Here is a 26,943-nt window from a genome sequence, read left to right as displayed (position 1 = left end):
GTCCCCTGGGCAACCAGAGGCCCCAGCAGGCTGGGAGGGCATCCCCGGGCCAGAGAAGGAAGGCGCCTAGGGACAGGACACCCCTCCCTTTGCCTCAGTTTGCTCTCCTGTCAAATAGGGGTCAGAAACAGCACCGTGTCCAGAGACATTGGGCGGGGGGGCACAGATGGCCCTCAGAGTTTCTGTCTCAAGCCGGGGCCGGGTGCAGACAAGTCCAGCCCCTTCCCAGGGCCCCTAATCAGCTCTGTCATCAGGCCCTGGCCACACGGCGGACAGTTAGGAAGCGCCTGCTCTGAGCTGGGCAGCTGGGGGCTGTGCCCATCTGATCTGCGGTGAAGACCACGGGACCCCGAGCGGGCGCAGGGGCAGGGACATGGGCAGCGTGGGCTGGCACAGACGCCTGTCACAAGGGCCTGACTGTCTCCTGGCTCACTCTGGGCCTCGAGCTGGGACCCTCCGGGGCGGCCCCGAGACCAGACTCCTTGAGGACAGAGGAGACGAGCCAGTGTGCCCCCCGGGAACTGGGGAGGGCTTCCTGGAGGTGGGGGACACCCATCCCCACCCCTGTCCGGGTGACGAGGAAAAACAAACGTGGGTTTACAGACAGGCCACCTGGGGCCGCCCTGGTCCTGCTGTGGCCTGTGCGGCCCAGAGCCGGCCACTTAGTCCATGGGGCAGGATCCACGGGGCACAAATGGTGGGGACAGCCATAGCTGCAGGTGCCCAGAAGGAGCAGGTGGGGCCTGCCACGGAGCCTGCCCCTCAGCTCCTCTCTCCTCCCACCTCCCTCCTCCCGCCTGCACAGCAGGTGAATGAGCCCTCCCTGCCTCACCCTGGCCCGGCACATGGGCTCAGGGCACCCCCTAACCCTGCAGCGCACACACATCATGGCCCTGGGGCACCGTGGCCTCCAGCCCCTCACCCGGCTGCCTACCGGGCATTTCTCTCCGGCTGCTGCCCAGCACCTGGTGCTCATACCCAACCAGGGGCTTCCAACCTGGATCTCATACCCAACTCCCCCTGGGGAGCCAGTGAAGACCCTCACCTGAAAGTACCCAGATGGGCAAGCACGTCCCTAAAGGGGAGGACAAATTGGCATCATATCCAGGTCACTTTTGCGTGGCAACTGGTTAATTCCCAGAACAGACCTTGCCTTACGAGAGAAGTGGGATGGACAGATGGATGGTTGGAAAGATGGGGGATGGAAGGAGGAATGGATGCAAGGTTGGAACCACGTGGTGGCCTCCGGTGCAGGACAGAGCTGGCGGCTGTGGCCGCAGAGTGGAGCCAACCCTGAGATCCTCACTCTCCCTTGCCAAGCCTGGTAGGACACCAGCCCCAGCGAGGCCCCCTGTACCTCGGGGCTGGCCGACACGCTCCCACGGAGAGCCCACTCCACAGGGACTGACCGCACTCTGGTCATTCCTCAAGCTCTTTAATTTGACAGACAGCACAGCGAGGCACCCTGGGCCCCAGGGACTTCCCGCCCGCCCCCTGGCATCTTCTTGCTCCTTCCCCAGCAGTCAGGGAAGTCCCGGACACTGAGGAGGCCAGAAGCGAAGGCGGAGCCCAGGCCAGGGACGGGGGCGCAGAGGCTAAAGCAGCAGGCTCTGGGGGGAGGAAGGCGTCGCTCCTCCGGGCCCAGCCTGGCGGACAGCCAGCAGGCCCTGGTCAGAGGCCCCTCCCGATTTGCCGCGTGATCCAGGGCACGTACGTCTGGACGCGAGCGTAGACCCCGGGACGGTTTCTCAGGGCACAGCTTTCGCCCCAGCTGACCACTCCCACCAAGTGCCAAGCACCCGTCATCTTGCACACCAGAGGGCCTCCGGAATCGCCCTGAGGAAGGAGAGAGAGCACTGAGCCCCGGCTGGCCTCCAGCACGGGGTGGGGGCCGGGATGGGCTGGGACTCACCTGGCAGGAGTCCCGGCCCTCGGTCCCCGCACACAGCATGTCGTCCTGGATGATCTTCCTGCCCGCCAAGCGGTACCTGGTGGCGTCATGGTACTGCTGGTCACAGACGGCGTTCTCCACCACGCTCACCGCCACCTGCTGCAGACGGTAGGGCGGAGGCAGCAACTCTGGGGGAGAGACGTGACCGGAGGCTGGAGCGTGGCCCCCCGCTGTCGGCCGCGAGCCTGCATTCCCGCCTGTATCGCTACCGTGGGGACCCCAGGGTGCAGGGTTCCCATCTCCCTCTAAATTCCTAAGACCCGGAAGGTGGATTCTGCCTTTAGTTGGAAGGACCGGAAAGAAAATGGGGGGGGGGGTGAGGGTTTCTGCCCGCCCCCCCAATATCTTCCTATAAGTTGGAAAAAAAACTAAGTATATGAATTTCCTCGTCACAGTGTTGGGTCCCGAGCTCAGTTGTGCTTCAGGGACCCTCCAGCCTCTGGGGTCGGATCTCCCGATTGGGGCGCACACGGGGTGGGTGGGGGAGGGTGTCGGAAGGCGATTCCTTTCCAGAACCTGCAGACGCCCACCCGCCAGGACTTCTCCGTGTGGCAAGGTCAGGAAATGCCTCGCGCGGCCCCGAACCCCTCCCAACCCCCACCCCGTACACACGGTGCACCATGACAGTGCCCCAGCCGGTCACCCAGCACTCGTCCTCTGGGGTGACTTCAAGCAGGGCCGACGGGAGCTTGACAGGCCTGACGTTAGCCGTGCATCTCATAGAGTGTGACAGCTGGAGCAGGGCCACGTCCGCACCCAGTTGGGCGTTGATGTAGTCGGGGTGGACGATGACGCGGGTCACATTCAGCAGCGTCCTCCCCCCGTAGAGGTACACGTCCCCGGCATGGATGCGGTAGGCTGCTGGGTCGGCGTCCTTCCTGGGGTTGCAAAGAAGCCACGGAGGCGGGTCCTTCGAGGGCGGCCCCCTCTGCCCCGCCTGGAGCCCGGATTCCCACACCTCCTGATTCACCCAGAGGTGGATGGCAGCGAGCGGAACTCACCGGTCGATGCAGTGGGCAGCGGTCAGCACCCACTGGGGGTGGATGAGGGAGCCCCCGCAGATGTGCACCCAGGAGGCCCAGTCATAATCGTAGATTTTCAGGCTGACCTGCCATGGCCACTTCCCCTGGGGGGCATTGTGGCCCCCGACGATTCCCACCAGCTCGTTTCCAGGGAAGGAGGCTGGGAAGCAACATGAGGGGGGAGGGAGGCCGGGCCTCGGGGCCCGGGGCCGAGCCCCGTCCCTACCTAGGCCTCCCCCGAGGGCACAGACAGGCAGCCCCAAGACCCCCCAGTGACTGGAACTGGAGACAAGGTTACAGGAGCCTCTGGGAAGGGAGGACCCCCATGGGGTCAGGACTCACCTGGGCTCCCCACGACGTAGGTCCCCGAGAAGAAGGGGGTCAGAAGCAACAGCCACAGCATCTGCGAAGAGAGAGGGCACGGAGGGACAGCTCAGGGCCGGAGGGGGCCAGGGGCCTCTGCAGCTGTGTGAGTGGGGACAGCGCCCCTACCTTGCCAGGCTCCACGGATCTCTGCTCTGGGGGGCCCCCAAGGTCCTTTATCTTTTGGCCACAGGAAGTGGGCGGGCGACTTGGGCAGTGCTCCATTTGCGGGGTGGGTGGAGGTTGGGGAAGAAAGGCAGCCGGGTGTCAGGCTGAGGCCGGGGGCGGCTGCCACCTGGATACGCCGTCTCCGGCCCACGCCCCACCTGAGACTCGGCCGCCCTCAGCCACACGGACTGGCCCCCACCAGTGTCTCCAAAAGAGAAAGATCCCCGCACGCCCCAAGGCAGGCTCCTGCCTCCCTGGAGGCCGGGGAGGCACCCCTCGTCACACCCAGCTCGGAGCACGGGTCCCCAGGCCTCAGGCATGTGGTGACGCAGCGGGCAGACCTTCTCCCCCAGGGCGGGCGGACTCCCAGGGCCCAGGACGCCCCCGCCCTGGCCACCGTTCCTACTTTGGGCGCTTCCAGAAGGAGGGAGGCCTTTGCTCCTCTGAGAAGGCCGCCGAGCATCAGGAGAGTGTATTCAGTGGGGTGGGGAGCTGGTTCCCCATCACACACCCGGGAGGCCAGACTCCCACCCTGGCCGCCCACCCCTGGCTGAATGCGCTTCTCACGACACGTCTGAGCAGCAGAGGCCGCAGAGCCCATGGCAGGCCTGGCCCGGGGCGCTGTCCACCCACCCTGCCCCGCTTCCGGCCAGTGCAGTCACGTCTCTTCCCCCACGTTGGCCCGGCCATCAGGGCCCCTGCTGGACCCCCGCACGTGGCGCAGTGCCCCTGTCCCCTGGCTTCCGCCCCATCCTGAGTGGACTTACCCGGCTTCACAGCCCCTGCCCCTCGGCCCCCCTTCCTCATCGGGAGTAAGCGGTGTCTCTCCTTCCTCAGCCCTTGTCAGAGCTCCTGGACCCTGAGCTCCAAGCTCAGAAGAGCCTCTATGGTCGGTGGTGACGGTGACTCGTGCCCCAGGAACCTTGGGGTGGTGACCAGGAAGGTGGCACACCTTGACCTGGAGCCACCTCCAAGTGGGGACAGAAGGTAAGAGGTCCACGATAGCAGCCCTGAGCCGGGGGGCCCAGCCCAGACCTGCTTGTCCAGGGCACGTGGGCACAGGGCAACGGAGTGCACACAGTGAGCCCAGGGGACCCCAGGAGGCATGCTGGGGTGGGGAAGTCTGGGTCCGCCATCCTGGATAGCCCCACACTAAGCACGGCTGGATGTGAGCGAACAGGAGTCCGAGCAGCCCAGCCCCCGAGGCCGGCCACCCAGAGCCCGTCGGAGAAAGCGTGGCCTCCAGCGTCTGGGCAGAGGAGAGGGAGAACATGGGTCCCAGAGGGAAATCGGCCGGCAAGGGAGGCCTGGAAGGAGGGTGCTCTCGAGGGGACAGGACTGCCCCTCCTCACACCCTCCTGCCTCTGGCCCAGTGCCCACCCCGGGGACACCCACCACAGCATGAGGGGTGACCCCCGGGCCGCGAACGAGCGCCAACCTTGTGGCTTTCTGCGCCAGTCGTGAGGACCGGGCCCCTCATCTCCAGGAGACGGGCCTCAGCCCACTGTCCCTTGGCCATCCTGGCTCCGGCAGCTAAGCGACCAGGCCGTGGGGGTGGGACACCTGGTCGCTTTGATACGGTCGGGACCAGACCACCAAGAGAAGGCTCAGCGATGGAAGCAGAGGAAGGATGGGGGGCTGCGCGGCCAGGGGCCGCGTAACCGTCAACACCGAGGCCACAAGGTCGAGTCCAGGACCGTGGACAAGACGCCTGGTTCAGGGATATCGTGGGGTAAAGGATGTGGCTGCCCAGACTGATTGCAAAAGCCCCTCGTTGGGCAAAAGACCGGGCAGAGGGTCCTGGCATGGGCACCGGCGTCTCAGAGAGAACCTGGAGGGGGAAGGCCCTTCAGCGCCACGTTTCTTCCGCGGCCCCGCTGGCGGGCCGGTGCTTGGGCACAAACTGGTGGAGAGTAGCAACGAACACGAGTGACCCGGCTTTGGTGAGACCTGGAGGCCCTCGCGCCTGTTCCGGGAGCCCTCACTGAGAGTGTCGCTTCGGGGATCAAATCCGGCCTCACGCAGCGAAGCCCGGCGTCCCTCGTGACGAGGACCCTGCCCTTCCAGGATGGGAAGACGGTTGCCCAGGGCAATTTTGATGGACCCCTCGACATGCCACCAGCTATAGGAGCCTAAAACCCACTTTGACGTGGCTTCTAAAAACAAGGAAGCTTCATTTTCCTCCAACATGAGAGTACCTTTGTTTTTAATTACGAAAATAATGTAAAAGACGCAGGCTACAAAAAATCATCGGAAAGTAGACAGCCTGGCTGACCTCCTGCTCACAGTGGCCACTGTGGCCGCCCACGCGCCCACGGTCACTCCCACACACGGGCGCGTGTCGGCCAGAGGGGCCACCAGGATCCCGCTGGGCAGGCGTCCCCTTCAGCCCCGCCCATCTGGAGACAAAGACATCATTTTTCATGATCCGCCACCCTTGGCTGTGTGGGTCTAGGGTAACTTACGGAAACAATTCTCCGTGGACATTTAGGTGGCTTCCAATCGTTTGCTGTGACAACAATGACGAGTTGGCGAGTGCCAGCTCTTGTCCGGAGTCTCCAGTGACTGCGGCCCCAACCCTCCCCCCACGCGTGCGCTGTCGTGTCCCCAAGTCTGTCACCGCCGGGCATCTTTATGTGGCCATGTGGCCCTCCTTGCTGCATTTCAAGTCCTTGCTGCACATCTACCCCCCTCCGGACCCCAAGGTGGAGGAAGGCAAGGTCGGTTCCCCTGTAACCCCGGGCGGTGCCCCCCCTCCCCGACATTGCTGGGATGAATGAATGAGATCCCAAGGATGATTCCGCCCTCTGCAGACTCGCAAACACCCTCCTTTAGGACGGAGTGCGCTGCGGACAGGATGGCACAGGGGATGGCCGCCCGGGGTTGGGGGAGAGTCTCGGACCCCCATCCTCCGCCTGCCCGAGCCCCCGCCAGCACTCTGGGATCCCAGACAGGACGGCCGGGCCCCCCAGCTCTGCAGCCACACCCACCTCAAAGACCACTCGACCACCAGCCTGTTTACCGAGACAGTTTAATGAGACAAGCACACCAGCCCCGTCGGGGCCTCCACCCTGCCGGTCCCCACTGGTGGGGAAGGATGGGGCCGAGGGAGGGGCAGGAGAGGGGAGGGCTGAAGCCGCAGGGAGGGGAGGGGAGTGGCGCGGAAGGCTCGCTCTGGGGAGGTGACGCGGCGGAAGAAGCGCCGTCCTGCGTCGACCTGCAGCCTGGGCTCACCGGCGCCTCCGCAGCTGCCGTCGGATCCAGTCCACGTGGCTCTGGACGTTTGTGAAGACGGCGGGCAGCTCGTACATGGAGCAGCCGATGCCCAGCTGACCACGCCCACCTGGACCCACGTGCCTTTCTTCTTGCAGACCAGGGGGCCCCCGGAGTCCCCCTGCGAGGAGAGGGGGCGGTCACGCGGCACGTCGTGGGGGCGGGGGCGAGGTGAGGCCGGGAGGAGACCCGCGGCCTGAGCGCCTCACCATGCAGGGACCGCGGCCCTGAGTGCCGGCACACAGCATGTCCTCCGGGATGACCTTGCCATTGGCTCTGGTGTGCAGGAACCTCCGGTAACCTTGCTCACAGGCCCCCTCCTCTTCCAGTGGGATTTGCACCTGCTGCAGGCGGTAGGGGGGGCTCAGCGGCTCTGGGGTGGAAAGGAGGAGTCGGGAAATGGAGGCGCGGAGGCGGCTGTCCCCTCTTCCCCCACCCCCCACCCTCCCCGTCATTGCCACAGACCAGTCGGCGCTGCCCACACCGCCAGGGCTGGACGCAGAGAGGAGCCCCAGACTGTGGGCCCGGGCCACTTCTGCCGACTCCTCCCGCTGTCACGAATGGGCTCAGATTCCATAAACACACAGTAGGTTGAAGAGTGTCCCCCAAAAACTCACGCTCACCCCGACCTTCAGAATTTGACCTTACGTGGGAATAGTCTTTGCGGACGTAATCAAGCGGAAATGAGGTCGCACTGGATGCAGGGTGGGCCCTAAGTCCAGTGGCTGGCGTCCCCACGCAAGGACAGGCAGGGGGATTTGAGCCTCAGAGAAGGCGGGTGAAGAGACCGGGGGGGGGGGGGGGGGGGGGGGGGGGGGGGGGGGCACAGCTGAGGATGAGCCGGAAGCAGGGGGAGGCAAGGAGGGCTCCCCTGCTAAGGCTTCTGGAAGGAACCATCCCTGCCAACAGTTCCATTTTGGACTCTAGCCCCCAGACTGTGAGAGAATAAATTTCTGTCATTTGAAGTCCCCCTGTGTGCGGTCCTTTATACAGTGGCCCCGGGACACCAATACGCCAGGCACCCGGGTCCTTCGTTATCGCGGACCCACACCTCCAACGTCATTCCGCTGTCTGAAAACCACGGGAGTCTGAGAGGAGCAGGTTTGGGTCCGGGCGCCCTGGGCTCACTGTTGCATCCGGCAGATTCTTTGACCCGTCAGGCCCGGTTCCTTCACACAAAACCAAAGTCACAGGGCCCACGTGGCCACATGCCCGCCCGCACCTGGGAGACAGGTGGCTGGAAAGGGAGTTTCCTTCTTCCCCGTGTATTCCTGACTCCTGAACCTTCCCCCCCACCCGCAGCCCAACCCAGACCCAGACGGCAGGAAAGATCTGGAACTTGCCGGCTCCCCTCCCCCCAGGCATTCTCACCGAAGTAGAAGCCCCTGCCCCAGCCTGTCAGCCAACACTCGTCCTCTGGGCTGAAATCCAGGCTCTGCAGGGGCAGGGTGACCGGCCGAGTCCTGCTGGACATTCTCACGGGGGTGGCCAGCTTCAGCAGGGCCAGGTCAAACCCCAGAAAGGCAGTGATGTAGTCGGGGTGGACGATGACGCGGCTCACGTTCAACAGCGTCCTGCCCCCGTACAGATACACGTTGCCGGCGTGGATCCGGTAGGCTGACGGGTCGGCGTCTTTCCTGGGGGAGGCGGACCCCAGGCCCCGCTTGGTCAGGGGCATGACCCTGAGGGAGCCCCAGTCCCTGCGTCGGCCCCCTTCCCCCGCCCCCCATCCAGTGTGGGGGGGTTGGGCCCGCAGCGGGACTCACCGGTCGATGCAGTGGGCCGCGGTCAGCACCCACTGGGGGTGGACGAGGGAGCCCCCGCAGATGTGCACCCAGGAGGCCCAGCGGTAAACATAGACTCTCAGGCTGACCTGCCACGGCCACTTCCCCTGGGGGGCACTGTGACCCCCCACGATGCCCACCAACTCCCTCTCGGGGGCAGGCGCTGGGGGAACAATGGGCAGGGGTCGGGGATGCGGCTGCGTGGTCCCACAGACCCCAGGTGACTTCTGGGCCGTCTTCACATAGGTCAGAGGGTTGGCGGGCTGGGGCGCAGGGCTGGGGGCCGGGGCGGGGAGGGCACTGTGCCGGGTTAGGACTCACCTGGGATTTCGGGCACAGAGGCCCCCAGGCAGGGGAGGGACAGGAACAGCAGCCACAGCATCTGCAGGGGAAGGAGGGGAGGGCCCGCGTGAGATGACCAGGGCCAGCCCCCAGGGTCTGGGTCTGGAAAGCCAGCCCGGAGTGTCCGACCTCAGCCTCCTCACCTGGATGGATGGTCGCAAAGCCCTCCTCCCCAGCCCTCCCTGGGAGTCCCTTTATCTTCCTTTGGAAGGAAGTGGGTGGGGTCTGGTCAGACACACCCCACCACCTCAGGTGGTAGGCGGGGCCCCATCCCCACCTCTCGCCCCCTGCATCCCCCCCCCGCTGGGCCTGCGCAGCTCCTGGGAGAGACCAACTGGGCGACTGCCATGCCTGCACGTCTCACCCGGGCCGTTGCACGAGTCTGGTGACATTTTTAGGTGTCAGACTAGGGGGCTTTTCCGGCGCGGAGGCCCAGACCCCACGACGCCCCCCGAGGCGCAGGGCCATCAGCCCTCGTGCCCCATGTCCAGGTGGATGTGGCCGTGGCCCAGGCTCGGCCATGCTGGTGGCCAGTCCCGGAGGCCTGGCACTCAGGTGTCCTCGGCGGGCGCAGAAGCGGCGGCCCAGCGGCCATCACAGCAGCTCAGGGCCCAGCCGGGTCACCCACCGGAAAACAGTCCTACCCCGGGGCCAGGGACCCCTTCTCACTGTCCACCAAACTGCGGCTTCAGGCAGGGAGAGTGGGGATGGCGGTGGGATCGCAGACAGCTGGGGACTGCATCTCCCGAAGACAGACCCCACCGCCCGTGCCCCCCTTGCTGCCCAGCCACACCTGGGGTTCAGGTCGCCGCAGGGAGGGAGGCTAGGACATCTCTCTGGAACAGGAGTCTTACTTTCCATGGGGATTGTAGTGTGTGTGTGTGTGTGTGTGTGTGTGTGTGCGGGCCTGTATGTGTATGTGTGTGAGCGTGTGTGTGTTAACGTGTGTGAGCACGCGTGCGCGCATGTGTGAGCGTGCGTGCATGTGAGCGCGTGCGCGCGTGCCTGCGTGCGCGAGCGTGTGTGCGCGCTCGCACGGACGTGCGCGCGCGCGTGTGAGCGTGCCTGCGTGCGCGAGCGTGCGTGTGTTTGTGTGCGCGCATGCGTGCAGGAGCGTGTGCTAACATGCGTGTGTGTGAGCCTCTCCCTGAGGAGCGGGTCTCCCTGGGAAGCCCCGGCGGTGCTCCCCGCAGATCCTCCCGCGGGCACAGGGTCCCGTGGGGGAGGAGGCAGGCAGGGAGGCTGGACGCGCGGCTACAGGAGCCCCTGTGCCCCGACGAGAGAAACCTCAGGGGGGCACACGGGGAAAACAGGCCTGGAGGCTTGGTTCTCACAGACCCCTGGGGCCGTGGCCACAGGAGGAGGCGGTGCGGAGCGTGCAGTGTTATCAGGCTGGGGCGCAGAACGTGCCCTGAGACTCCGGACCAGACCTGCTGCCCTCCGGGAAGGCGCGGCAGCAGCCAATCAGGATAAAGGCCACGCGTGTGCAGAGAGCAAGATGCGGGAACACAGTCCACCGGGAGCGGCCATGGGCTATGGTCACCAGACACGGGGCCTGTGGCCTCCTGGATGCCTGGGACTCCCGGACACCTGGGCACCTGGAAGCCCGGAAGCCTGGACGCCTGGGACGGCAGGAGGAGCCCCGGGTGCAGGTGAGTTCCGGGAAGGGGTGGCCTGAGCTGGTCCTGTGCAGAGGCTGTGATATTGGTCCTCACGGGATGGGAGAAGCCTAGATCCGTCTTTTGTCTTTACTCTGTGCCTACCTGGAGTCGGGGTGAGGTCTGAGGAAATTGGGCATTGTCACCCAGACCGGGCTGGGGAAGTTGGCCAGCTCAGCGTCCTGGCCGGAAGGGCTCCCACAGGACGTACGACTGGAGGAGAAAGAGAAATAAACCTGGGGCCATGTGGCAGGATGGTGGGTTGAATAGTGTTCACATCCTAACCCTGGGTACCTGTGAACGTGACCTCACTGGAAGCTGAGTCTTTGCAGACGTAACTGAACTGAGGATCTTGAGGTGAGATCATCTTGGATTCAGGGTGGACCCTACATCCTGTGACCGGCGGCCGGAAAGGACAAGGGAGGGGGGAGGTTTGGGACAGGGGGCGCGGGAGAGGAGGCGCCCGGCGACAGTGGAGACAGGGCTGGAGGGTGGTGGCCACGAGCCCCAGATGCCCAGGAGGGAGCCTTCCTGCCACGCTCGGGGCAGTTCCACTTCTGGCCCCAGACCTCCAGAGGGTCACCTGCCACGTGAGCGCGCTCTGAGCTGCGGCCCCGGGAAAGTGGCACAGGCTCTGAGGCCAACACCAGCAACGCTTCCTGTTTGTTCACATTAAGTGTGTGCGGCCAGCAGGTGCGCTCCCCACCGAAAATGAATTTCCAGCCAGAAGGGACCCTGGAACTGGGCGGGGGGCAGGGGGCTGCGGGCGAGGTGAGGCGCCCACACGTCTCCCGCCGGGAGGGACCTCGAGTTAACGGTCGACGGTTGTGGGCGTGCGTCCTGCTGGTGCCCGTGAGAGGGTGGCCACCGCCTGTCTCCCTCATTCTCCCGGACCCAACGCCAGGGCACAGAGGGGCAGAGACGGTGAGGCGGGCGGCGGGCGGCGCGTTCCCCCAGCGAGCCCCTCGGAACCACGGAAGCCAGGGACACGGCTGGATCTGGGCGGCGGGAGGCTCCTCGCCCCCTCCCCTGTCCTCGGAATGTGGGTTCCACTTGCCTCGTCACTCCCAGGGGCTGCTCCGAGGTAGTGATGTGATACTTTAAACACCTGCACAGGGTACACGGCTGAGCCCGACATCAGCCTTTAAGCTCTGGCGGGCGGGTGCCGCAGCCCAGGACACGTCTTGTAGGTAAGGCCCGTCTGCTTGTTGACCCCGCCACCCGCCCGGCTGGAGTGGCCTGCCTCCTCCAGTCTCTCCCTGCCCTCTGCACGTGGGGCCCAGTTGCAGGTGACCCCCGGATGCTCCCAAGGAGCCCACGCACCCGCAGCGATGGTTATTACCGCTGGCGAGATTCCCCCTTATCGGATGGACAGAGTCCCCCTTGGCCCAAGTTTGGTAAGAGTTTTATCACGAAGGGTGGTTGAATTTCTCAACCAAGAGAATCATATGCGTTTTCCTTATCTGTAGCGTTGACAAGGCCGTTCATCTATCTCTACTCGGTTAATGTGGTAAAATTGCGCCGGTAGATTTTTCAGGTGTTAAACCATCCAGGTTCAGATGCTCATCGGTTTTAATCGCAGTTTTTAAAATACACCGTTGGCATCAGATGATGATGTTCTATTTTGGATTTTGAATCGATGTTCATAATTGAACTTGGCCCGGAAATCTCCTTTATTCTATGTACCCAGCTCTGTTCTTTCCTCCTTCTTCTGTTCCCTGGAAGGGTGTGTTCAGTGGGGACCATCTGGTCCTACAAGATTTAGTGTAATTCTCTCGAGAAACCATGCAAGGCTGGTGTTTTAATTTGTACTTTGTGTCTGGGTCGATTTTCAACTGCCCACGTGAAATGCGTCAACGATTACAGTTCTGTTCAGGCTCTCTCTCTCTCTCTCTCTCTCTCTTTTTTTTTTTTTTTTTTTTTTTAGTTTTTATTTATTTTTACGAGAGAGAAAGAGCAGGGGAGGAACAGAGAGAGAGGGAGACACAGAATTCAAAGCAGGCTCCAGGTTCTGAGCTGTTGGCACAGAGCCTGATGCAGGGCTCGAACCCACGAACTGTGAGGTCATGAGCGGAGCTGAAGTCAGAAGCTTAATGGACTGAGTCCCCCCCCCAGAAGCCCCTCTTTTACTTATTCTGAATCACTTCTTTTAGTTACATTGTCCTTTATTGTATCGTTTATGTTTTCTTTGGGCTACGTCAGCTGTTGTTTTACTTCCTCACGTGAACGTGGCATTCTGGATTGTCCCGTTTTCCCCAAACTCGGGACTGGCTCGCTCTTGTCCCGCAGACACGCTCCGCGTCTATCCCCGAGACATCGGCAGGCGGCATTTTCCTCTTGTTGGTCTTGAACAGCTTGTACTCTCCGTTCGGACATTTCTTTGACCCGAGAGCTCTTTGGAAGTGTATTTTTAAATTTCCAATTGTGTCTGTCCCTTGATATAAGGACAAATGCGTCTAAGATGACAACCCGGTCTGTTCCTGTTTTCTAACATAAGGCGAGCGAAATGAGCTCAGAGAGCAGAACCGAAGCTCGGCGTTTCCTGAGGGCGCTGACGGAGGCCTGGGGCCCTCCCCGGCCCAGCACCCCAGGGATACGCACCTGCAGAGGGCAGTCCTGGGAGGCCCCTGGGGCAGGGACACCAGCCTCCTGTCCCCGGCCCTGTCCTGAAGCCAGGGGGAGCACCTGAAGGTTTCTTCTCTGGAAACTGAACGAGACATTGGGAGGTGCCCCCCCGGACAGGCGGCTCGGCCCTCCCACTGCTGGGCAGCCCGTTCCACACGAAGCCCCAGGTGCCCACCAGGCTGATGCCGGCGAGCACAGGCACTTGCCAGTCACGGCTGCGAACCTGGTGGAGGCGCCCGGGGCTCCAGGAGGAGGAACAGTGCGGGCTACGGAGCGGGCAGGGGGGGAGACACGGCCGAGGGGCCCAAAGGCAGCTGGGCTGCGGGCAGTGACGGTCACAGTAGAGCCCCGCACAGGCCCGGGGTCACAGGCCGGCACCTCGATGCCCAGGGCAGAGGGCTGGGTGACAGGACAGTAGTAAGCGGACAGTGCTGGTGGCCTTCCCCACGCCCCCGGCAGCCTCTTGGCTCCGCTCCAGGTCCCAGGTGGGCTCAGGCACCCATCCCACGCTGCGGTGCCAAACCCCCCCATGCCCCCTGGCAGGCAGCCCGAGAGGGGTCACACTCTCGAGAGGGATCCCGAGAGGGATCGTCCTCACAAGTCAGGGTGGGGACCAGGGAGGCGTAGTCACATGCACCTGACAAGGCTCTCGGGGTCACTTTGAAATGGCGTTCGGGTGAAAATACATCCACAAATAGGCTCCACCAAAATTCCTGGCATTTCTTTCTCAGCACCTACTTTCCCTCAACCCACGTGCCTCACGGATGCTGCCTCAAGCTGACGCCCCAGGTGCGCACCTGCCGGTGACCCGGACCGGTCCCTGCCCTCCTGCGTTTGCCTGAGGGAGCCTTCCTTACCATGTCCACCAAGGGACACCCTTCCTGTCCTTGGAGAGCCAGTCAAGCATCTCCTCCTTGTTGTTCCGCAAGCAACACCTGCGGAAGGCTTGCTCAGGTTCTCCTTAGCATGGCCACCATATCTTCCTCTGGGGTGTCACTTATATGCAGCACCCTGTACTCATTATTTGCTTAAAAGGTGGTCTCCTGCCAGACTCAAAGACTGAGGAAGGCAGATGTCATGTTCTATTCATATCTGGATTTTCCATATCCAGTCCAGGATCTGCCATATAGCATTCCAGGATGGATAAGTGAGTGGGTGGGTGGATGGGCGGATGGATAGATGGATGCATGGATAGATGGATGCATGGATGAGTGGATGGATGGATGGATGGATGCATGGATGGATGCATGGATAGATGCATGGATGGATGCATGGATGAGTGAGTGGGTGGGTAGATGAGTGGGTGGATTGATGAGTGGATGCAAGGATGAGTGGATGGAAGGATGGATGGATGGTTGAATGGATAGATGAGTGGATAGATGAGTGGATGGATAAGAGGATGGAAGGATGGATGAGTGGGTGGATGGATGGATGGATGGATGGATGGATGGATGGATGAGTGGATAGATGAGTGGATGGAAGGATGGTTGGATGAATGGATGAGTGGATAGATGAGTGGATGGATGAGAGGATGGAAGGATGGATGAGTGGGTGGATGGATGGATGGATGGATGGATGAGTGGATAGATGAATGGATGGAAGGATGGTTGGATGAATGGATGAGTAGATAGATGAGTGGATGGATGAGAGGATGGAAGGATGGATGAGTGGGTAGGTGGATGGATGATAGATGGTTGGAATTTTGAGATGAGGCTGGCCTTCTAGCAGAGGGTGGGCTGAGAACAGCGGCCCAAGAGTGGAGTATCGCTGAGAACATCCTCCCTCCCTCTTGCCAGTCCATCCATCCTTCTACCCCCACTACCCCCACCACCCCACCACTTTTTGGCATGGAGCAACAACCTCTCCAACCCAAGCCCCAGAGCAGATGGAGCCATCAGGAAGTCCCAGGGCCACTGGGCCGCCCCAGCCGTACCCACACCCAAGAAGTCATTGGTCACGTTCTGTCTTGCTTTGCTAACAGTTTAACGAAACAAAACTGAGACTTGGCCCCGGACCCTTCTGTTCCTAACCACACCCTCACTCAGAGAAGTTTCCATTTCTCTTCTTCTTGGTGTAATGGAGGAAGAAGCAGCACCCACCAGGGTGGAAGGGACTGAGGACCCTGTGGGGGTGGGGGGAGCAGAGGAGTCAGATGTTGGAAGGAGGACAGAGCAGAGAGACTGGGACAGGGAAGGAGCTGCACTGTCAGGAACCGGGCAGGAACCCAGCCAGAGAGGTGAGCTCTCGTCCCGCCTCCACCTATGGATCCTGTTGGCCACAGTCAACTTTCTGAAATTCGAACAGCATTGATCACTGGAACTTTCCACAACAATGGACTGTGTCTCTGTGCCCACTATGACATAGTGAGACTGAGGATGTGAGTTTTCACGTAATTCACTCTTAGTGATGCGTACGTGGCCCCACATGGCCGGCGGGCTCCCGGGCCCCACACTGGCAGACAGGGTGCAGGCCATCCTGCAGGAGCTGGAGTGAATCCCCACTGTTGTAGGGAAGGACAGATGCCGGCGTAGGACCACCTCTCACTTTTCTTGGTGTCTGGCCCCCAGGGGAGGCTGGGTTCGATGGTGCAGTTAGGGAACATGAGGTAATGCAGGGGAAGGAGTGCCGGGAGGGGACATTGGTCTCATCCCTGAGGATTGGGGGAACGAGGCTGGGGAGGGAGGCCGAGCCGCGGGAGGGGTCTGGAATGTGGCCTCCTGGAAACAGACCCCACCCAGGGCACGGCAGTAACCACGGGGCCTCCCCGGCTCAGCCACTCGCCCTGCCAGCAGATACAATTGGTCCAGGTTGTTCCTGAAGCTTTCAGAGCCTTGGAACTTCCACCAGGAAGTACCCCCTCCCCACCGCGGTCAAGTACATGCAGAAATCCTGGAGGCTGCTTTGCACACAGTTTAATAGGACAGCAGACGGGGGGAGGAGGGAGGTCCCTGACGCTTCTTACCCAACATGCCCGCTGTCAAGGAGACACCAGCTTCCCAGCCCCTCCTCTGCCTCTTGGGCCCCAAAGTCAGAGAAGGACAGGGCACCGAGGGGACAGGGCACCTGGGAGACGGTGGTGCCGAATGGGGGAGGTGGCAGGGGTGGCTGGCTCCTCGGCCACACGGGCCCATCAAGGCCACAGGGGGACGTGCTGGTAGATCCAGGATGAGTAGGTCATCACGCGGGTGTAGACCGCGGGATAGTCGATGTGCCCGGAGGCCATGCCCCAGCTCAGCACTCCCACTTGGATCCACATGTCCAGCCAGAAACAGACAAGGGGGCCCCCTGCATCACCCTGTAAGGGGGGCTCACAGGTCAGTCGGCCGCAGGGCGCCCCACTGCAACGCCCAGAAGCCCTGAAACGGAGGGCAGGGGCGGGCCCGAGTCTCACCTGGCGGGAACCCCTTCCCCTCCTCCCTGCACACAGCATGTCCTTCTTGATGACACTGCCGTGGCCTCCAGCAGGTGACCCCTGGCGGTAGATCTTCTCACAGACCTGGTTCTCCACGATGGGGACCTCCGCCTCCTGCAGGCGGTGGGCTGGGGATGGCAGGGCTGCGGGAGGGGCTGGGTGAGAGAGGGCGACTCCAGGGGCTCACGCCCCCCCCCTGGGTGCCAGGCCACGCTCCCCTGGGTCCCTCCTCTCGGAGTCACGCGTCACACCATCGCTTTGATGGAAAAAAGGACGGGAATCATGGCCAATTCGTTGTCGTGTATCCAAAAGCCGCTCCATGAAATCAGAGGCCAGGCTTGGGTACATGAGAGAAAGACCTTGCAGAAACCAACGAGCCACACTGAGGTCCCTGTCCCGACTGGCGGTCACACGGTGGGGGTTTTGAAGACTTTGCTACTTTACTCACAACCAAGAGGCCAAGCCTCGACATTCTGGCGCATCAACAGAGCGGGGCCACGCCAGGGGCTGGGGGCCCAGAAAGTTCGCTCACAGCCAGACCCCAGAAAGAGCTGGGTTTTGAGGGATCTTTGGGGTCCGTGAGCCACGCAGTTCCCTGGCGTGTTTGCTGGTCGCCGAGCGGGGTGGTGCCGGAGGAAGCCACACCCTCACTCTCAGCCTGCGGGTCCCCCCCACCCCCCGCAGCAGGCCAGTGACACGAGCCAGGGTGGGAAGGGAGCCCCTCCCAGGACCATCAGGTGATCCTGAGCCCGGGGCCTCCTTCACCCCGGCCTCAGTTTCCCCGTCTTAACCTCCCGTGTGCAAACAGCCTGGGGAAACGGGCAGGGAGGGAAGCAAGGGAAGGTGGTCTCCCCGGGAAGCACAGCAGTGAACCCCTCCCAGTAGGACGAGTCCCGAGTCCCTGGGTTCCCAGCTGCAGGAGCAGTGACCCCTCGCCCGTAGGCTGTTGTCCAAGTTTAAACAAGGACGTTCTCAGATGCCTCCTGAGGCCGGGCCGGGGGTGGGTGGCCAGTAATCCGGCCGGCCCATCTGTGCCGGGCATGTCCCCCCACCGACCAAGGCCGTGGGCCATGCGGTCCCCACCTCACCCCCGTGTCCTCTGCCTTGTCCCTCCTCTGAGCAGCCCCCCCCCCCGGTCTTACCGTGGGCCCCAAAGGTGCCCCAGCCGGTCACCCAGCACTTTGTTCCGGGGCTGAGCACCAGTGAGTCAGGAGCAAGGCTGACGGGGTTCACGTGCTGGGACAGCGTCACGGGTGCCTCCAGTCTCAGCAGGGCGATGTCCGCGCCCCCCCAGGCAGACAGGCTCACGTTGAACTTGGGGTGGCGGATGATCTCGGTCACGTTGTGCAGCTGGTCGTGGTCATAGAGTCTCAGCTGCCCCATTTGGACCCTGTATTTCTGTGGCTCCCTGGGAGAGAGACCAGGAGCTTCTCCAGGAAGCCGGGTGGGGGCGGGCACCTGGTCACCCCCCCCCAGCAGGACTGTCTCCAGGGGCTCAGAGCCTGAAGGCTCCCCCTGACGCCCCCAGAGCCACCCAGACCCAGAGTCTCCTGGCCCAGGACACTGTCCCCTCACACCGCCCCGGCCCTCTGCCTGCTCCCCTCCCGCCCCCTCCCCTGCCAAGGGGGCGGCCAGAGTCACCCACAGTCCAACGCAGTGGGCCGCAGTCAGCACCCACTGGGGGTGGACGAGGGAGCCGCCACATTCGTGCTGCCACCGGTCACACTCTTCGTTGAAGACCCTCAGGCTGACCTGCCATGGCCACTTCCCGGCAGGGATGTCATGGTCCCCGTCGGTGCCCACCAGCTTGGGCCCCAGGCCAGGCCCTGGGGAAGCGCAGTGGGGAGCCGTCAGGGACCCAGAGGCTGCTGCCGCCTGGGGCTAAGCACAGCCTCCCACACTTAGTGTCTCCCAAAGGTCACCACCCTGTCCCACTCCAGGTCAGTGCAGGCCCGAGGTCACCGATGGGTTCCAGGATGACGGGAGCACTGCATGGGGTAGGCACTCACCAGGGGTCACGGGCACAGAGCCCCCCAGGCAGGGGAGGGTCACGAACAGCAGCCACAGCATCTGTGGGGGGAGAGGGGGCGGCTGGAGTCGGGACACCAGGGCCAGGTTCCCCGTGTCTGGGATGGAGAGGGCAGGGGTCTGGGCTATGTCCTCACCCTTCTGAGTCCTCTCCCTTCTGCCCCTGGGGCCTCAGAGCCCCTTTATCCTGCAAGCCCAGGAAGTGGGTGGGCCAAGAGCGGGGAACCTGGGGGCAGGGCCCCCCCCCCCAACTAGTGGTCAGGGTACCAGCACCTGCAGAGAACCCACTGTTGCTGGCCCAGGGCCAGGCGCTGGGAACCCAGCAGCCAGAGTGGACACAGGCCCATCTGGGGGTGAATCGGGCCTCCTGGGGTGATAGTAGGTGCCCAGGGTCAGGAAAGGCCCGTCCTGGGGGCACAGATCCGAAGGGTAAGGGTGGAGCCTCGTTCTGCAGGCCCAGGCCCTGGGTCCACACCTGCCCTCCCACCCCTTGCGGGACCACCAGCTCCCCAGGCAGCCCCACAGGAGGTCCTGTAACCTGGCCCCAGCCGGCGAGGGCCATGGGTGCAGCGACCTCCATGTGGACCTGGTACGACCTTCGTGGAGGCCTCCTCCCTCTTCCCAGGACTGGACACACACTGGGCCAGCACAGGACAAGGCTCCCCAGTCTCAGCACCGGGGTCTGGCGGAGGTTTGCGGGACAAGGGTGCCGTGGCTGGGGGAGGGTCCAGTCATCTGGAGCCTGGTGGGTCCCTGCTGGGCCCTGAAACCTGGGCTTAGGGGGCAAGGTGGGACGCTTGGGCATGAGGGGCTGCCCCCCGACCCTGTCACCGCAGCCGACCTCTCACCCACGCCCTCGTCCACCCTCAGCCTCCCTGCTGCCGACACAGCTGGGTCCCTGCCATGGTTCCACCCAGTCACATGGCCGAACCAGGATGAGGGGATGGGTAAGCACCCACCCGGACCCCTAAGAAGGGACCCCCGAACTCAGGAGGGGCTGGACGCTGGGCCCCCATCTGATGGATGATCCCAGAACGGTCCTACTACACACCCGGTGGCTGTCCCTTTTAAGACCCCCGTGTCCCCAGTGCAGGGAAGGGTGCCTGGGAGACCCCAACTCGTTTATGGACACCGATGTCTGGGTGGCTTCTCCAGGCACTCGTGTCCTGGTTTGTCAGCTACGAATTAGTCAGAAAATGAAAGCTCTGAGCTCTTTAAAAATTTTTCAGTTCCATGTTTATTTGGTGTTTTGTGTTTGTTTGTTTGTTTGTTTGTTTGTTTGTTTTTTAAGGCAGCTGGGGTTGGCAGGGAGGGACAGAGCTGAGGTTTCTGGAGCGGAGCAGTACAGAACAGGACGGGGCACAGCCTGGGGGGCCCCTGATGCGGGACTTCCTTGCTGTAGGTCCGAGCATTCGGGACCCTGACGGGACAGGTGTGTGGGGCGGGGAACAGCTGTCCCGTCACCATCACAGCCAGAAAATCCAGAGGCGCCAAAGGAGACCCCTGTTTTCCTGGTGAAGCTGTCCTCGCAGGGCAACCTGGGGGCCTGATGTCATCCCCGCAGGGAGGACCTTAGGGGACCGAGGCTTTCGGGACACATTATCAGAATGAAAGAAAGAGACGTTTTGATTTGTCAGATGGGACATTGAAAATCCAGGAAAGAATCTGGTGCCAGAAAGGGAGGAAATGGTCTGTAGAACGGGCCCGACACCGTCCAGGAGTGCAGGGCGTTCTGAAGGAGCAGAGGGGCGGAGGAGGACCCCCAGGGCCTCCCGCTGGATCCCGAGCCTCCGTGCCAGCGGAGGGAGGGAGGAGGAAGAGAGATCTAGGACCGAAGCCCCCGGCACCGAAAGCAGCACATCATCCCCTGACATTCTTTCGGGGCCCCCGGGAGCCACCCCTCTCCTCTCTGCCTGGCCCGCAGATGCCAGCGCCAGGGACCCCAACAGGCAGGCCTGGCCATCGCCCCCCCCCCCCCCCGCCGCTCCGAGCCGCAGACGCACCACAGTCAAGCACAGACGCGGCCTTGGGCGGTTCTCCCAGAGCGTTTAATGAGACTCCAATCGCAAGCAGTCCCCTGTGATTCCTGGGCTTGTTCCCACGCTGGACTCCCCTCGAGGAGCCGCTCCCCTGCTCCCCCCAACCCCGCAGGGAAACGTGGTGCCGAGACAAGGGACTTCGGGGGTCTGTCCCTTCTAGGGTGCGGGGGACAGAGGGACGTGCCGGCAGATCCAGGGCACGTAGCTCGTCACTCGCGTGTACACCCCGGGGAAGTCGCGATGGCCGCACTGGTGGTCCCAGCTCACGATCCCCACCTGGAGCCAGGTGCAGTTCCAGCGGCACACCAGGGGGCCCCCGGAGTCCAGCTGCGGGGAGACAAGGCCCTCAGCCCGGGCTCCCCGCGTCCCCACGGCCTAGGGACCGGCGGGAAGGGGACAGAGGAAGAGGCCAGGGCAGCCGGGAGCCTCACCTGGCAGGAGTCCCGGCCCTCACTCCCCGCACATAGCATGTCGGCCTTGATGACCTGATCGCTGCTCTCCGAAGCGTTCTGATAGTGGCGGTTACACTCCTCGTTCCCCACCACGGGGATCTCCACCTCCTGCAGGTGGTAGGGGGGCGGCAGAGGCGCTGCGGGGAGGCGCCGCGTCAGAACCGGGCTCGCCTTCTTCCCGGCCGCGCGCACACCCCGCTGTGTGCTGGGCCGCCCCCCACTGCCAGGCCTGACCCCGGGGCCCAGCAGCAGCCCCCGCGGGTACAGCCCACGCCCTCTGTGCCCGGGCATCTGTCCAGATGCCCATGCAGCTCCAGGACGCAGGACTCCCTCGCCGGAGTCTGGGCCCCCGAGCCCGAGGACAGGCCCCAGGAGAGCCCTCCAGCGTCCGCGGGACTCACAGCTCCTGCGGGGAAACTCCACCTCAGCGACAGAGGAGCCCCGCACCTCGTGGGTCACCCAAACTCAGCGAGCCTGAGTTCGTCCCCCGTGACGTGACCGCCCCCATGCGCCCTCCGACTGTGGTGGCCAGAGTCCAGCTCGGATACGGCAGGGGCCGGAGTCAAACACAGAACCACCTGCCCCGGGGCGAGTGTCCAGTTCCTGACGTCTGTTCCAGAAACTTCCTGCCCAGAACCCTGGCATCCACCTGACCCTGGGGATCCCAAAAGGCCCGTGCAGTGAGCCACTCTCTTTAAAGGCCCAGCCACCCCATACCCCCATCCTTCCCCAGTTAGTCTCCCCAATACCTACAGTTGTCCGCAATGTCACCCCAGCCGGTCACCCAGCACATCTTCCTTGCGGGGACCCGTAGGGAGGCAGGCGGGAGGGAGACCAGGTTGACATGCTCAGAGAGCATCACGGGCGCCTCCAGTCTCAGCAGGGCGATGTCCGCGCCCCCCCAGGCGGACAGGCTCGCGTTGAACTTGGGGTGGCGGATGATCTCGGCCACCTTGTGCAGCTGGTCGTGGTCATAGAGTCTCAGCTGCCCGACTTGGACCCTGAAGGCACAAGCCTCCAAGTCCTCCCTGGGGGAGAAGGGGCCCAGGGCTTCTCAGGGGGGGCAGAGGGCACGCAGAGCTGGGAGGGGGCCCCAGGAAGCCCGCCCAAAGCAGCAGGACCCTGCACATGGCACACCCCCCACCCAGCTTGCACCCAGCCACGGGGATGGTGACGCACGACTCACGGCTCAACGCAGTGGGCAGCAGTCAGCACCCACTGGGGGTGGATGAGGGAGCCCCCGCATTCGTGCTGCCACAGGCCAAGCCTCATGTCGTAGAACCTCAGGCTGACCTGCCACGGATACCTCCAGCCTGAGACATCGCAGCCCCCCACGATGCCCACCGACTCTCGTCCCGGGCTGGGGGCTGCGGAACAAGTTGAGGGGCTATCAGGGGTCCAGACAATGACCTTCTCAAGAGTTCAGGAAGGGACAAGGGAAGCTTTTCCCAAAGGGACAGTCCCCACAACCCCTGGGCTACTTCTGGGAGCCCTGAGCACATTGGAGGGGATCCGGACTCACCAGGGGTCACGGGCACAGAGCCCCCCGGGAAGGGGAGAGTCAGAAACAGTAGCCACAGCATCTGCAGGGGACCCGAGGGGAAGAGCTCAGATGCAGCTTTCTCCACGGCGGCCCCTTCCCTGGGCGTCCCTCCCTGGCCCCCATTTATCCTAACAACACAGGAAGTGACCAGAGTGGGTCAGCCCTCCCCCGGGGGGGGGACACTCTGTGGCCAAACAGGGCACAGCCTTGCCACCTTCTGCCAGCCAGGCAGAGCAGGCAGGGGAGGAAACCCCCTGGGCCACACCGTGAGGGCAGGTCCCATCGTGAAGGACACAGTCACAAATGTGGTGTCTGAAGAGAGTGAGACCTTCCGTGAAGAGACGGCCCGTCCCGGCTGCTGTCTCAGGAAGGTGATTTGAGGCTGAGACAGAGATGAACTTGAAGCCATCTGCCCTCAGCCTCGGTGTCACCCCTTAGGCCGCGGTCCTGCTCCCCTGGGCCCCGGTCCTCCAGCCCCCAGGAGGGAGAAAAAACACATAAGGCTGCCCCATGAGTGGGCGTGGGGGGGCTTTGCTCCGAGCTGTGCCGCTGGGCTGGGACATCTCAGGACCAGTTCGGTCGTGCTCCTGTGGGGATCCCTTCGCTCTATCTACGATTCACGGACGGTGCCCCAGCCGGGCTTGTACTTCCCAACAACTCGGTCTCTCTTCCGTGGAGCGTCTGGGCCTCCCTGCTCACCCAGGCAAGGGGAAGTGAGGGGGCGTCGGGGCCCGGGTCCCCAGGCCACCGGGAAACTTGTGTTGGAGACCCTCCGGGAGGCCCACGCTCCGCTGACCTCAGCCACTCCCTGAGGCCCCCAGAGTCGATGAAGCAGTGACCCCGGGCCCGGGCCCAGCCCAGGCTGCGTCACAGCTGAGCTACAGAGACAGGGAGGTGCTGAGAGGCCCACGCAGCCCCGAAGAAGGGGTGAGGAACCCCAGTCCCAACCGCAGGGCAGGAGATGGCGTCCTGGTCCTTTTCTGCTCAGGCTGACTGTAGACAGGCAGGGCCGGAGCATGGTGTGGGGCACCGGGGAGCCCCGGGGCAGGTCAGGGAGGGCACGGGGGCGAGGTGCCCACTCTCATCATCTGTCGGGCCCTGGCTCTCGGCTCCCTTCAGCAGGGCCGCCCAGAAGAGGCAGGAGACCCCGGAAAAGGCCTTGGGCCTAGAGCCTGCAGGTGCCCAGGGGGACCAGCCACAGGTGCGGCCGGACACGGAGCCTAGAAACGCAAGCAGGGTCTTCCCTGCGGATGAAGGTGTCTTATGAGGAGACCCTCCTGCCTGGATAGTTCCACTTTGAGCCCCAGGGGACACATCTGATGATTTCCGTGTGAAAATGTGACTCAGGCAGCCCTGGAGGAAGCCATGGGTGATGGTGGGCACCTCTGTGTGCTCCTGCCCACTCCGACCACGAGGCGGGGGCCAGGCCAGAGACACACGCACGCACTCGCCATTCTGCGTGTCATTAAAGGCAAGGAAAAAAAAATCATTTAGAACCGAGCAAACTGCCCTTCAAGGGCAACCTAAGGATATCCTCGATAACGCACCATCTCAAACCTTTGATACTCTCTGTGACAGTTGAGATAAGACTCGTAAAGGAAAATGTTGCAAGAGATATATTCAGCGAAAGAAATCAAATATCGTGATAAAGGTTACCGCCATCCTTTTCAAAAAGATAGTGTCGAAGACCGAGAGAAGCCGTATCCACAGTAACCCAGAATCAACAGTTCAGATATCAACACAACGGAATCAGGAAAGTGAGAGCCGGAGATACGAGGTGCGGACGGCGCGGACACGATCTCATCTTCCCGCATACGTCTGTTCTAGAAGACAGGGAAGGGAGGGAGAAGAAGGAACAAACACGGGGCTAGTGGACCAATATAAAATATAATACGTTCACGTGGCAGAAATCAGTCTGAGCACATCAGTGATCGTAATAAACACAGAGGGACAGAACTTAGTGGCCAAAAGTCCAATTCTGAAGGTGGATTGGCTATCAAAACACACACATCCAGGTGTTACACTGTTTGCAAGACAGAAGCAAAAGTCAACGGGAAAAGGGTGGAAAAAGGTATTACAGGCAGATAAATGCTAGATCACCTGTAGCGTGATTCGTTGAAAAGCGTTTTTGGCAAGTTGGGAGTTTGTCAGCATTGAAAAACCCACTCATCAAAACACACTCGAAGAGGGGTGCCTGGGTGCCTCAGTCGGTTGAGCCTCTGACTCTCCATTTCGGCTCAGGTCACGATCCCAGGGTCTTGGGATCGAGCCCCGTGTCGGGCTCTGGGCCGAGTGTGGAGTCTGCTTGGGATTCGCTCTCTCCCTCTCTGCCCCTCCCCTGCTCGTGTGAGCTCTGTCACTGTAAGTAGATAAGTAGGTAAGTAAATAAATAAAATCTTAAAAAGTAATTCTAAAAAAAAATCTTAAAAGTAATTCTAAGTGTTTGTCACGGTAAAATACACATAACGTAAAATTCACCTTAAACGTTTTGAGCACGCTGTTCCGTGGCACTAAATATATTCACAGCATACACCCGTCCCCACCATCCATGTCCGGAACTTCCTCATCTCACAAAACTGACGCGCTGGCTCCTGCCATCTGCTTCCTGTGCTTGTGATGTGATGGCTCCAGGGACCTGTGTCCCCCGGTGTGTGCCTGGTGCATGTCGATATGGTCCTCGGGGTTTATCTGTGTTGGAGCGAGCGTCACTATCCCCCCTTCTCGAGGCTGAATCACAGTCCCCTGCACAGACCACACGGCGTTTACTCATTCACTGGGTGCTCCGTTTGGAACACGTGTGAGCTCTTCGGATGTACTTCTGGAAAGCCCCGAACCGGTAGAGACATGAGCCACGGCCTTGGAGAGAAGGGCGACGTGTCATGGAGGCCTTAACACCTGTAGATTCAACGTGATTCCCGTGTAAATCCCAAATGGGCCTTTTCAGGGCCTCTGATGAGATTTTCCAAAAGTACCCCAGGACAACACAGGGCCAACGGTACCGGGCCCTACTGGGGAGGGAAGGCGGGGAGGGACGCCCTTGCTACAGATCAGGACTGTGGTGGGCTCGTGCGTCCTCCCAAGTGGCTCCGTCAGACTGACTCTGGCCGGTGTCCACACTGGGCTAAGCATCACTGGGGCTAGTTGGGTTCTGAGTCAGCACCGCGGCCCTCGATGCCTCTGCGCGCCGGTTCCCCATCTGCAGCTTGACCACCTCCCGGGGTAAAGCTGGTGGAGGACAGTGCGTGTCTCCCCTTCCCCTTCCTGGGACCAGTGCTAACGATTGGTCTTCCAGTCACTCAACAAACATTTACTGAGCCCGGCGCCGTGCCAGTCACAGGGCCATGAGAACACAATGCATAAAACGGGCAGAGGGTCTGCCCTGGTCTGGGCTGCAGAATAGGGTCATTGGAGGTGGCGAGAAACACAGTGAAGAAACAAAGCAGGGACCGACCAGGGACCCGGGGACGTGTGCAGACTAGGCTTCTGTTGGGGGTCATCAGTTGTCCTCAGGACAAAAGGACACCCTTGGGGACGGCAGGCTTGCAGGTGGGGATGAGGACATCTGTCTTCTCCCACCCAAGGCCCCGAGGCGGCCCTGCTGTGCCCAATGAAGGATGGAAGGAACCCGTCCTGGTGGGGGGAGGGGATGGAGAGAAAGGCTCACGGTACTGGTCGGGAACTGGGTGTGTCGGAGCAGGGGGGCGGAGGGCAGGCTCCCTGGGCACCCCCAGTGCTCCACCCTGCCTGGGGCTCCTTCACAGGGCCCTATGTACGCATGACGGCCCCTGAGAACCCTGAGATTGGGTTCTCAGCCAGCTCACAGTCCACTTCTATGTGACGTGTAAGACAGTCGTGTGACACGTGTGACCCATCAGAGGGAAGGTAGGTGGGTATTCACAGCCTCCTGTCACCGAGATCCCCCCTAAAGCCTTCAGATGGGAGATCCCCAGACCCGGTGCCGGGTCCCTTGCAGAGACCGCCCTCCCCCGGACACGGCGTTCAAACAGGCTAATCAGACCCGGGGCAGCCCTGAGCCTCACCCAACCTGAGCCTGGCCCCAGGCCCCTGGCATCACAGCCACCAAGGAGCCATATGGGCTCAGGGCAGCCCGAGAGCCCACGAGAGAAGCCAGTGCCCCGCTCAGGACGGGGAGTGACCGTTCGTTCTCCTTGCCGTGGGGTTTGCAGTAGCCTCCCCCAGCCCGAAGGTGGGGGGTCTGGGGTCACAGACCAGGCGGGAACAGCCCGGATGGGGTGCAGACACCACTAGCCCCTCCCCCTGCC

General features: G+C 62.5%; 2 protein-coding genes and 1 pseudogene across 2 annotated transcripts; all 3 read right to left on the bottom strand.

Moving 5' to 3' along the window:
- Positions 1-1,419: 1,419 nt before the first annotated feature.
- LOC122234632 (serine protease 29-like) lies at positions 1,420-3,544 on the bottom strand. Its single transcript, XM_042971833.1, has 6 exons — positions 3,466-3,544; positions 3,316-3,376; positions 2,953-3,133; positions 2,564-2,829; positions 1,913-2,079; positions 1,420-1,836 (listed from the first exon to the last, which is right to left on the bottom strand). Exons 2-6 carry the CDS (start codon positions 3,374-3,376, stop codon positions 1,672-1,674), a joined length of 840 nt encoding a protein of 279 aa, XP_042827767.1. The 5' UTR covers positions 3,466-3,544; the 3' UTR covers positions 1,420-1,671.
- Positions 3,545-6,597: 3,053 nt separating this feature from the next.
- LOC102950664 lies at positions 6,598-9,079 on the bottom strand (annotated as a pseudogene).
- A 7,019-nt stretch (positions 9,080-16,098) lies between these two features.
- On the bottom strand, positions 16,099-24,893 carry LOC102950973 (mastin-like). Its single transcript, XM_042971596.1, has 11 exons — positions 24,761-24,893; positions 24,317-24,483; positions 22,640-22,700; positions 22,304-22,484; positions 21,871-22,145; positions 21,097-21,254; positions 18,608-18,668; positions 18,244-18,424; positions 17,741-18,006; positions 16,578-16,741; positions 16,099-16,481 (listed from the first exon to the last, which is right to left on the bottom strand). Exons 2-11 carry the CDS (start codon positions 24,320-24,322, stop codon positions 16,317-16,319), a joined length of 1,518 nt encoding a protein of 505 aa, XP_042827530.1. The 5' UTR covers positions 24,323-24,483; positions 24,761-24,893; the 3' UTR covers positions 16,099-16,316.
- Positions 24,894-26,943: the final 2,050 nt, after the last annotated feature.

The sequence above is a fragment of the Panthera tigris genome, chromosome E3 (genome assembly GCF_018350195.1).
Source record: "Panthera tigris isolate Pti1 chromosome E3, P.tigris_Pti1_mat1.1, whole genome shotgun sequence".
NCBI lineage: Eukaryota > Metazoa > Chordata > Mammalia > Carnivora > Felidae > Panthera > Panthera tigris.
The sequence above is the reverse complement of the archived record's forward strand: the minus strand, read 5'-3'. Positions and strand labels throughout refer to the sequence as shown.

Bases quoted from the DNA above. Each gene is read 5' to 3' on its own strand.
- LOC122234632 (XM_042971833.1), bottom strand. From the start codon at position 3,376: ATGCTGTGGCTGTTGCTTCTGACCCCCTTCTTCTCGGGGACCTACGTC. The intron at 3,134-3,315 runs GTGAGTCCTGAC...GTTGCTTCCCAG, and splicing joins CTACGTCGTGGGGAGCCCAG to CCTCCTTCCCTGGAAACGAG. The intron at 2,080-2,563 runs GTGTGTACGGGG...TCTCTCCCCCAG, and splicing joins GGGCACTGTCATGGTGCACC to AGTTGCTGCCTCCGCCCTAC.
- LOC102950973 (XM_042971596.1), bottom strand. The intron at 21,255-21,870 runs GTAGGTATTGGG...GCCTCCCCGCAG, and splicing joins GGGTGACATTGCGGACAACT to CGCCTCTGCCGCCCCCCTAC. The intron at 18,669-21,096 runs GTGAGGCTCCCG...CTCCCCCCACAG, and splicing joins AGGGCCGGGACTCCTGCCAG to ATGCTGTGGCTGCTGTTCGT.